Source organism: Poecilia latipinna, unplaced genomic scaffold (assembly GCF_001443285.1).
Source record: "Poecilia latipinna isolate Pla-1442-1.1 unplaced genomic scaffold, P_latipinna-1.0 Scaffold387, whole genome shotgun sequence".
NCBI classification, from domain to species: Eukaryota; Metazoa; Chordata; class Actinopteri; order Cyprinodontiformes; family Poeciliidae; genus Poecilia; species Poecilia latipinna.
The window spans coordinates 70,408-81,520 of record NW_015113003.1 but is presented as its reverse complement, the minus strand read 5'-3'; the positions used below and the strand labels follow the sequence as shown (position 1 = coordinate 81,520).

The 11,113-nt window shown below is 41.2% G+C and overlaps 2 protein-coding genes across 4 annotated transcripts in view; both read left to right on the top strand.

Annotated features, from left to right (window-relative positions):
• Window positions 1–6,081, top strand: part of gyg1b (glycogenin 1b) — a 13,424-nt gene extending 7,343 nt beyond the window's left edge. The window contains exons 5-8 of one of the 2 annotated variants that reach the window (XM_015036986.1): window positions 3,363–3,489; window positions 4,265–4,481; window positions 5,168–5,206; window positions 5,426–6,081. In XM_015036986.1, coding sequence (XP_014892472.1) covers window positions 3,363–3,489; window positions 4,265–4,481; window positions 5,168–5,206; window positions 5,426–5,575 — 533 coding nt within the window. In that variant the 3' untranslated portion in view covers window positions 5,576–6,081. The remainder of the gene's footprint in view (window positions 1–3,362; window positions 3,490–4,264; window positions 4,482–5,167; window positions 5,207–5,425) is intronic. The other variant, XM_015036987.1, reaches the window with a different exon arrangement.
• Window positions 6,082–6,994: 913 nt separating this feature from the next.
• Window positions 6,995–9,874, top strand: bdh1 (3-hydroxybutyrate dehydrogenase, type 1). Of its 2 annotated transcripts, none has more exons than XM_015036984.1 (5): window positions 6,995–7,323; window positions 7,558–7,668; window positions 7,998–8,139; window positions 8,220–8,372; window positions 9,186–9,874. In XM_015036984.1, the coding sequence occupies exons 1-5, from the start codon at window positions 7,111–7,113 to the stop codon at window positions 9,650–9,652; spliced, it is 1,086 nt and encodes a 361-aa protein (XP_014892470.1). In that variant the 5' UTR covers window positions 6,995–7,110; the 3' UTR covers window positions 9,653–9,874. The 2 variants fall into 2 exon arrangements, with proteins under 2 accessions (XP_014892470.1, XP_014892471.1); XM_015036985.1 differs by lacking the exon at window positions 6,995–7,323 and adding an exon at window positions 7,337–7,454.
• The last annotated feature ends 1,239 nt before the right edge of the window (window positions 9,875–11,113 follow it).

Sequence of the window (11,113 nt, the reverse complement as noted above, 5' to 3'; positions counted from 1 at the left end):
GACCGAAAGAACGAGGTCACGGATACAAGTGGCCAAAATTAGTTTTCCCCATATGGTGTCTGGGCTCTCCCTTAGAGATAGGATGAGAAGCTCAGATGTCAAGGAGGGACTCAGAGTAGAGCCGCTGCTCCTTCACGTCGAGAGGAGCCAGTTGAGGTGGTTTGGGCATCTGATTAGGATGCCACCAGGACATCTCCCTGGTGAGGTGTTCATGTCCCACCAGGAGGAGGCCCCAGGGAAGACCAAGGACATGCTGGAGGAACTATGTTTTTCGGCTAGCCTGGGAACGCTTTGGGATTCCCCTGGAGGAGCTGGAACAAGTGGCTGGGGAGAGGGAAGTCTGAGCCTCCCTTCTTGGAGACCCAGACTGCTACCCCTGCAACCTGATCCCGGATAAACCGAAGATGGATAGATGGATGGATGGACGGACAGACATACATACACATACTCACGTGCATGATACACGCAGCACAATAGAATACAGACAGTAATGTTAGTTATCTAGGTCGGCTAGCTAGTTTCAAGAAACATGCTCTTTCTAACCCCCCCTTCACAACCTCCACATACCCACACACACACACACAATGGACGCTGACATTGTTCCAACATTGCTGTTGTAAAATTGCTGTTATTTCATTTTGAAAATGTTGTACCAATTGTTCTAAAATGCTTAAAAAAATGAAAATATGTCAAACATGAAATAATTCTTGTGTGAAATAAAACACAGCAGAAAGTATTCTAAACATTATTTTGAATCAAAATGACAAAAGTAGCATAGAAACACATTTAACATGGGTCCAAAAAGACCCACTCATGGAAGACTGCATAGTCAATATATCATGCATCAGAGGGTTAACCAATCTGAACCCTTCAGCACTAAAAAAATCTCTCATTCACCCAGTCGCACACACATTTATCACCAATGCACAGATCGGTAGACAACTTGGAGAAAAGGGCCTTGCCCAGGGGCACATCGACGCATAACAGGAGGAAGCTGAAATCAAACCTACAACCTTCCAGTTATAAGATGACTACTTTACTCAGTGCCATTTGCCTAAACTAAAGGATTACCATGCAAAAGGAATGGTCTTCCTGTTTATAAAGCATTGAAGTAAATGGTTTATGCAAGAAGGAATGCCGGTCATTCTACAACTTGCCATGCTAAAAGATAATCCACTATTGCCTTCTGGATTTTGCTGTGCTCTCGGTAAAGCAAGGCACCAATTTAATGTAAAACTTGTCTTGGAAGTGGTAGCATACCACATTCAAAATGTGTCCCATTTAAGTCTTAAACGGTGAACTTGCGGTTTCTCAATTTGACATGATACTTACTATTCAACCTAAATGGCTCCCACATCTCCACCATATTGAGGGCTTCCATTAACCTTGTATGATGCTGGTATCTGCAACAAAGTTGAATCTTAACATGTGGCAATGATGTCAATGGGCACAAAACTGAGAAACTTGTTGTAAAGGATTAGCGTGTAGACAGCAAATGACTTGCATCTTGTGCCTGTGTGAACGTTGTGTTGTGCTCAAATTTAAAGAACCTTAAACTTGGTTTCAAAACTGTTGGATAAACATTCAATTGTTGACTGGAAGTGCTGACCCTTGTTCGTGGGCAGAAATGACTGGCTGCTTTTTTTTTTCTTTGTGATGCTGTGAAAAAGATTCCAACAGGGGCTGTCTTTTTAGAGAAACCAATTAGATGGCCTTATGTAGGCCAGTGCTTTCAGCAACCGGAATGAGTCGGTGCTTGAAAGTTTTCTGGCAAGAAGTTTGCACATAACTTTATAAAAGGACTCCCCTTTTTCTACACTAATCCCATTAATAAAAAAAAATCTGTCATTTTATTAATTGGGTTTATTTCAGTTTTTAAACTCATGCCAATGTCTATCAATGGTGTGGTTTTTATTTATAGTCATGGAAGTTCCTATCACATGTGGTGAGGCTTCTTTGACCTTTAACATTCTACTTCTAGCACATTATATGTGCAGCATTTCTGAATATCAGAACATGTGGGGGGAAATTGCTGAGTATATGAGCAGTTGAACCCAGAGGCTAAATCTCAATCTGTGGCTTTAATGCTAACTGCTGCCAAGACAAACGGGCAAAGTTAGATGCACATTCTTTCTGTGCTCTGCTCATCCCTTCAAAATGAAGATTTTGTTCTATATTGAGTTCTGAGATCCTGAAATGATGGGTTCAAGCTCCAGTTTAAATTGCTGTGTTCACTTTAAACTGGAGCTTGTGGATTCATAGTTCATTGGTCAGGACTCTACAGGGGTTCTAACAGCTGTTAGTTAAGCAACTTGCTACTGAAGGTTAAGTCTGCTTCAGTGGTCAAACTCATGAAATGTTTGTTCACCCCAGCATCTTCATTTGAAAGGGAGAAAATGCCTGTGCAAATATTTGTCTAAACAGATTATTTAAAGTTGGCTGGCCTTGAATGGGACTTGGCATTGTTGGAGCTCTAATCTAGTGCACCTAATTTTAGTTTATGGACAAAGTTTGCTTTTTTTAAAAGGGGAAACAAATCACACATCTCCAGTGACATGTTCTAGTTTGCATGGCAACATGCTGGTGTCTGTAACCCTACTAAGAGTTGGGGGTTCTTCAAATTCAACTTCTTGACTGCTTAAGAGCTCAAATCTTCCATACTCCACCTAATTGGACTACCTGTAGCATGCAGCAAATCAAATGGCTTTAATTCAAATATCCACAGCAGTCAGTCAAGTAGTTCAGACTTGTGGGAACATTTTTCTGTAACTACATGCATTGAGTGGTGATGAATGGAAGTGGAAAGGCACATTCTCCAAGGTATGCTTTGCTTCACTGGTCACCTTCTACTTATGGCATTTTTTAAGTGTTCCCAATTTTGAAAGTTCTCTTGGCTGGGCCCATTTTAATAAAAAATCTAAGTTTGACTAGAGGGGAAAATGTTAACACTGTACTAGCATGTGAACAATATTGAGATGGATTTAAACTGAAACTGCTTACTAGAGTCAAAATCTTGCCATGTAATGGTCTCCAAAGTAACTGTCCTATTTCTATGACTAACTTTAGTGTACTAAAGGTTCCCATACATCCATTCAGTTAATGGGTTGTAGTACCCCCACTCACCTGTCAGCTTTTATCATGCAATTACTCAGTTTTGGCAAAGACTAACTTTCACTTGGCTCAATATTTTGACGACAAAACTCAGGGTGAGTTGCATTATGCTTTTTAGATGGTAACTTTGGGAATGAGGTTTATTTATGTAGACCGTTCGAAGCAAGAGGTTATTGTATATCATGGAATTTTTTCCAAAATAGTTTGTTTGGTGTTGGGCAACCCATTAAATCTTTATCTTGTCACTACAGGAGGAGACCAAGGTGTTTTGAATGGTTTCTTCAGTGACTGGGCAACAGCTGACATCTCAAAGCATCTCCCCTTCATTTACAACCTCAGCAGCTTAGCCATCTACACTTACCTCCCAGCATTTAAGCAGTAAGTGTCAATCTACAGAACTCGTGGTAATGATGAGGAGGGGGGGAAAAATTCAACTGTAAATGTAATTTGAATAAACCAGTGCTTTCATTTGCCATTTCCTGTGTATAAAAAACACAATTGTTACAACCCATCAGTCTGTCAATGTAACTTTGAACTTGTGAAGACCAAAGACGTAAGTAGACCCCTGATAACATGAACATGTTGTAAAGTTATGACACGACCTCAAGTTACTGGGGGAGATGAGCAGTGGCATTCCAGTCTCAGCTGAAGCGTCACCCAGCAGGCTTCAGCCTGGGTTGGATATCCATCCTGAGGTCACAGCAGCTGACACCCTCTCCTAAAATAGTGCAGATTATTAAAGGCCTTTTTATGTTTGCCTCCTGGATCGCTCATTGTGCACCATCTTAAGCTCCCCCACTCTTTCTAGCTGCATCTGTATGTCAACGCCAGTCTGGATTTAGAAGCAAACCTCTTCCAGAGGGTTTCAGTTTGGCACTTCCTTGCCATAAATTAGTCTCTCGTGTTTGGTAGTTGTCAACAATGGAGCTTAATGGATTGGCAAAAGGAATGAAAACAAAGTCGGCCTTGGGTTTGCCAGCCTCAAACTGTTTTGAATCTGTTTTTAGCTGTGGACTTCATTCATAATGTTCCTCAACACTGTTACATTATGTCTAGGAGACAACATTGTCTTTCATGCCAATATAGCTCAAACTTGTAGATGCCAGGAATTTTGCTTCGTACAGTTTGTCACATCTTGCTTTGCCCTCTACAGGTATGGGGGAAATGCCAAGGTGGTCCACTTTCTTGGAAAGACCAAACCATGGAGTTATACTTTTGACCGCAAAACCAGACAGATTTCAGGAGGTGTACAGGAGCCTGCAATGCATCCCAGCTTCCTCCTGAATTGGTGGACTCTGTATGCCAGCACTGTGGTTCCAATGCTGCAGGAACAGTATGGCGACAAGCCGTTTCACTCTGGATGTGTGGAGGTGATAAAGAATAAACTTTAATTTATATACACTTCTACACAAACTTAATTTGGGTGTAGCTGATTGGGATCAGAGGTGCAGATGTTTAAGCTGATACTTTGTATTCACATTACAAAGAGGCTGATATTGACTGGTTTTTTTTTTTATTTAATTAAAGCAAGTTTTCCTCAGCTTCCAAGGGCTTGAAGACATTTCAATGAAATTTCTGAAAGCCCTAGTGGCGTTTGGCTGTTTAAATGAAGTGATGCATGTTCCGTCTGCCTCACCGGTTTCATCCTGCTGGCCATCTGGCTGAGGGACATTTTAGCCATATTTTTTTTACAATAGGGACCAATTAAAGTTTGGAAATTTCTGATGGAAAACTATAAAAGCCTGGTGAAACTGGAGTGTTCTTTAAATGCTTTTAAATTTTACAGTTGGCAAGTTGCGAGTAGGATATTAGCGTTACAGTGAGAATCTTGTACCCGCTAATGTCTCGTAGCACTACCTTTCCTGAGTTGGCTCAAGGAGTTTGTAATAAACTTTATTACAGTTTCCAACTTGGCAGACTCCTTTGTGCCCTGAGCTCTTGAATACAAGAGACTGGCATTGTTGGTAGAACTGCCTGGAAATGCTTTTGGCTACGTTTGCACTGCAAGTACATGATTTAATTCTGCCTCTTTTCTGTCTTTCCATCCATCTCAAAGTTCAAGCACAGTGACTTGGTCACTTGTGAGACTGTACAGGTATGGAGAGGATTTGGTTTAACAGTTGGCACCTGCCTGATTGCTGTTACTTATTCACTTGTTCTAAACTGAAAGGCTTGGTTTGTCTGCCTGTGCTCATTAACACAGATTCACATGGTGTGGTTATCACAATAGGTGTCAACCATTTTATTTATGAATTTTTTATTTATTTTTTTGTCTTGTCAAATTAAAGTTACTGATTTGGATGTTTCCCCCCAGGGGGAAGATGGCTCCTCACACGCACAGGATTTCCAACCCACACTGACTTCAGAAGAACGCAAGGAGCAGTGGGAACAAGGCCAAGCAGACTACATGGGAATGGACTCATTTGATAACATAAAGAGGAAGCTTGACATTTTTCTCAAATGAAAAGTGAAGTGGGGAAAAAAAAGTACCTGGAGTCTGAACAAATGGTCGCTGTGTCTCTAAAACTCTGTAAATGGGTTGCAGTCAAACTTTCTTTCCCTTCACCAGCACTGTCACCAATGTCCAAAGAAGATTAATCTCTGAGGAAAATGACTAACTGCTTTAAAAATCAATTTGCCCTGTTACACTGTGAAAACACGACACGTTTACAATGGCATGTACTCAAGGTAGACTCTTAGAATTATTGTCAGTGCTGTTTTTGTAACGCAGATTTTAAAGATCACTTCTTTTTTTTTAACTTTCAAGTCAACATTAGTTCTGTGCTAGAGTTGGCTTTTTTTTTCTAGGATGTTTACAACGCTTAAAGGCAACTTCAGACTTGGTCACCTTGCTAGCTAGCTTCCTTTGTCTCTGATTGGGTTGTGCTGTAACAAGTTTTACTTGACGACCAGCATCGTGGGTGTGTAACTGTATTTCCTCAAACAATAAAAGCAGTGGTCTATTTCTATTAGCTTTCTTTCCTTCCAAGCTGTCTTGTATCTTGGCTCAAGGATTTTAAACTAGTTCAGTTTTTCTGCTTCATAATCTAGCAAAAACCCAGGATATGCCACAAAAGATCTGGAGTGTTAACTATGCTACAAAGTTTGTTTAGGGGAGATTAAAAGTGACTGGCTGGAGACTGTCATCTGCAAACATGAGCCCATTTAGGAACATGAGCTCCAGCTGTTAAGCCACTTCTGATGGCTAGATGATTCAAGAAGAAAAGACTGCTCACTGGTCCAAATCCACTTAAGTTAACTTGAGTCCAAATTCAACACAGTCTACCAAGATATTTAGGAGCACTTCATGCTTTCCTCAACACTTCATGAGGTAAATGTCCAGCACAAAAGTGAAAAGTGGATTATTTGACAACTTCACATATTGCAAATTGAGGAACTACTGGATTCATATGAAATGTATTTAAATATATTAAGCCTCCACTGTTTTCACGATTTTAATTCTGCCACAGTGGAGAGTTTTCAAGCAAAATCATCACACTAGCACCATGTCTGCTGATGTGATCTTTTTCTAAAATATTTGGTTCAGGATACTCACCTTATAAAATGTCTCACTTGTGAGTATTTTCCCAACTGACTTGGGAACTGTGTGTGTATGTATATTCAGAGGTTTCTCCGAAATGACGTTGTTGACCTTCCTATTCGGCCAAGTCCGCTATATTTTTTTATTTTTTTTTTTAAGGCAAGGAAGTTTCCCATGAGTTACTTCCGCTTTTACTGTGTCCCGTTAGTCGGCGTCACAGTGACGCAAATAACAAAAAAAAAAAAAACTAAACCTTTAATCTTAACACAGTCTATGGTTTTAACATTGCGGAACATCTGCAGCTGTTACAGGAGGAGATGCTTAAAAACATTTTATTTATTTATTTTTTTACCTTTAGTCGACGTAAGGAAGGGGGCGTGTCGTACAGTGCCGTGACCCCACGCTGGTGGGTGATGTAGACAGCTTTTCCAGGAAAATAAACACACAGTCGCTCCAAGATGGCTCCTCAGTCCGCTTTCCGAGTGGCGCTCCTGGTGTCCTTCTCGGTTCTCCTCACCGTGGTGCTGGGCTTCGGGCTCCCCGCTCTCCTCAACGCCATCATGAGGTTGCTGGGACTGCCGGAAACGAGCGTGACCGAGTGCATCGTCGTGATCTACGCGGCTTTTGTGCTGTATGTCGCGACGCCTCGATTCCCCAGGGGATCGGTTGAGGTAAGGGGCCAAAGCAGTGATCCTGCTACACATTAAACCAGACTGTCTGAGGAATGTGTCAATATGCACAGCAACTTTCTGAGAGGAAACTTCAGGACTTTAGATTGTCAGAAAAACTCCTTGAGTGCAAGGTGAAGGGTGCATGAGGATTAACCTTGCAAAGTCGGCTGCAGCTCTGTACCTGATAATCTTATTTACAGTGAAGTATTTAGCTTTTTTCTTTCTGTTTTACAGGTTAAAGGGAAAGCCGTGCTTATTACGGGTTGTGACACTGGGTTCGGTCTTTCACTTGCGAAACATCTGCACACGCTCGGCTACACGGTCTTTGCTGGGTGTCTGCTGAAGGTAATAATCCAATCCTTTTCAGAACAATTGCAGTAAAATCATTTTTTGGTGTTGTTTTTCAAAATGGAAACTAAAGTGTGGCGAGCCAATACTTTGCAGGAGCACTTTTTTGCTGCCACTGACGCTTTGGGGAATTTCTGTCAGTTTTGCACACAGTGACTAAAAATTCTCTGCAAAGTAAAATAAAGCTCTATCAGAAAGCAAAGTCTGATTCAGAAATGTTCATGAATTCCAGATTTGTGGAGTGCACGATTAGGTTTTTCCTTGTTAGATTTTCAATTTACTAAATGTTGTTTTATGAGCCTGACTATGTTCTTTACATCGTGCAGGACAAAGAGGGAGAGGGTGCCAAGGAGCTTGAGGAATTTCATTCAGATCGCATGAAGGTGGTGCAGCTTGACGTCTGCAGTGATGAGCAGGTGAAAAACGCCGTCGAATACATCAAAGGGAATCTGGAAGACTCACAAAGAGGTACTGTTAACAGTTTATTACCCCTAAATCCAGATAAATGAAACGTGTGCCGATTCATTACGATTCTGTAAATCCGTCAGGTCTGTGGGCCGTGGTGAACAACGCCGGGGTGTCGACCTTCGGAGAGGTGGAGTTCACCTCCATGGACACCTACAGGCAGGTGTCGGAGGTCAACCTATGGGGCACCATCAGGGTCACCAAAGCTGTACTGCCATTAATCCGCAGGGCGAAAGGTAAACCCTTGGAAGGTTTTTCTCTGTTTGTTACTTATTAACGCCCACCTTCATGTAAGCATGACATATCGCAAAAATGATGCGTCCAAAGTGCAAAATATCTGAAAGAGAGCCATTGTGTGTGTACCAACACACACAATGGCTTTGATTGTGAACACACAATCAAAGCCGTTTTTAGAGAGTTTAGGGAGCAAATGTAAAAAAATTTTAACCAAAACTATTTTTATCAGATATACACTGGTTTTTAACACAACACACTGTAAAGTACAGCTAAAGAGAAATTCATTTAGTCGAATGTAAAAACAAAAACACTGCATTGTAGTAAATATAATGCATTTGATTTCAAAATGAATTAAAAAATTTTTGCAAAAGTCTGGCATCTGTTTTTAGGCTGATCTGTTTAATTGGGTTTTTGACTTGGTGGAGGTGGGAAAAAATTCAGAGCACCTAATATTAATATCAAAGATAACCTAAGGAAACGCACACAAAAAAAAATCACGTTTTCATTTGTTAAAGGACAGAAGCTGTCCACACCAACATAGCCTCGTGTAAAAAAAAGTAATCACTCCCCTTTGATCGTATTTGTCCGAGTTCAAAACCTCTGAAATCCTTTCCAAATCCAGAATGATAAAACTCCCAACATTCTCATATTAAATTCATTAGCTCATAGTAAAGTTCATTCACTGATTGAAAAAAAAGTTACAATTTTTGATCTTCCGACCTGTTCAGCAAACTCACACCTAAACCCCCACTTGAAAAAAACAAAACTCTGACCGACGAATATAAACGCGGTTGCGTCTTATCCGCTTGCAGGCCGCGTTGTGAACATCGCCAGCATGTACGGCAGGATGGGCAACCGGCTGCGATCTCCTTACTGCGTGTCGAAATACGGCGTGGAGGTCTTCTCCGACTGTCTGCGCTACGAGATGAAGACCTGGGGAGTGAAAGTGTCCATCATCGAGCCGGGGAACTACATCGTGGCCACCGGCATCCTCACCCGAGACATCGTGGCCACCACAGCCAACAAGCTGTGGGACGAGGCCCCCGCCGAGGTGAAGGAGGACTACGGGAAAAGCCACTTTGAGCAGTACATGGCGCTAATGCGCTCTTACTGCAACAGCGGCGAGAAGGACATGACTCCGGTTCTGGATGACATCGCAGACGCCATCGGGTCCAAGCGTCCGTACACGCGGTACAGCCCCATGGAGCCGCACTGGTGGATCAGGATGCAGGTGATGACCCACCTGCCTGGCGCCTTGTCCGACTTGCTCTACTTCTAAAAGTGAAGTTTTGGCTTCCTCTCTGTCTCCTATTTCACAATAGATCAGTCGGAGTTCACCTGATGTAGGGTTTCTGATTCTTCAGCACCTGGAATCATTCACATGATTAAGCCTTAATACTTTTTAATGTTTTAAACTGTAAGTAAATAGCTGCAGTTTTTTTTTTTATATGTCTGCCTTAGACTATGTATTCAGATCTATTCTCTAAGTTTCCATTCTTTTTTTTTTTTTTTGGTTTGTTTGTTTATTTGGTATCAACAGAGTTGCAGCATACTTATAGCTTACCAACAATGCACTTTTATTGCTTGCTGTGATATTATCTAAAACAACTTTGAGCTTGTTCCTTTTTATCTTTTATTTACCATGATATTTTGCAATGTTTTCCCTCATGCAAATCGTTAGGGAGGTTGAGGGGGACGATGGCGGGGGGTTGGGGGGGTTATGGCATGAAGACAAAACGAGTTTGAAAGGGCTCCTGCTGTTCTGTTGTCGGAACAGACCGGGGCCGGACTTTGAGGGCCGCTGTGATGTTTGCCCCAGAGTTATGTAACAGCCACACAAACTCACTTTGTCCCACATGCGCCAACGAAAAACCAGCATACTACTTCACACTGAAGGGATTAATGAGGGCACTTGGAAGAAGAGGAAATGTTGTTGGACTGCCCTGTCTTTGTAAGCGGAATGTTATGTAATATATTGAATTATGCAAATGAACAGAGTGATTTATTTTAAAATACTACAGTCAGTGTCATATTTTTTTTTTCAAAACCTGACGAAATAAACCAAAAGTCGTGAACAACTTGTTTAAAGTCGTTCTGAATCATTGTAGATGTAGTTTTACTAATGGCCGCCAGGTGGCACACACGCATCACAGATATAACTGCTGGAATTAAGACACTTCTCCGTGAATTAGAACATGATTCAGGATTCATTACACACAGAGATATAAACTGCCCTTTAATGAAGGTCTATGATTATTGCTTAGAGCTAATATAACAGAAAAACTAAAGTATTGCATGAGGTCAATTACAAAAACATTATCTACCTCAAATGTTATGAATAATTCAGAAATCTCACCAAGTTGTCCCTCCATTAGTAGGAAATCTCACCAAGATGCTGAAGAGTCTGTGTGACTAAGAGTGCTGTATCTAAGCATGCTGAAGGAAAGTTAAGTGAAAGGGAAAAACTCCCAAAGTTTTCCACAGGCAACATGAATAACCACAATATTGACAGGACTGTTGAGCAAATCCCATCCAAAGGACTACTTCTGCATGGCCCAAACTTTTTTCCCAGTAGGCTGACACACTTGTGTTAAAAAAAAAATGAGTCAGTCTAAATTTCACAGGCATAAATTTGGATTTAAATTACCTGCGAGAGATAATCAGCAATAAATAACTGAAACGTGTGGTGAATCTGCATTGAGCTGAATAACAGAAAAGGGTTAACTTTATTTATCTAATA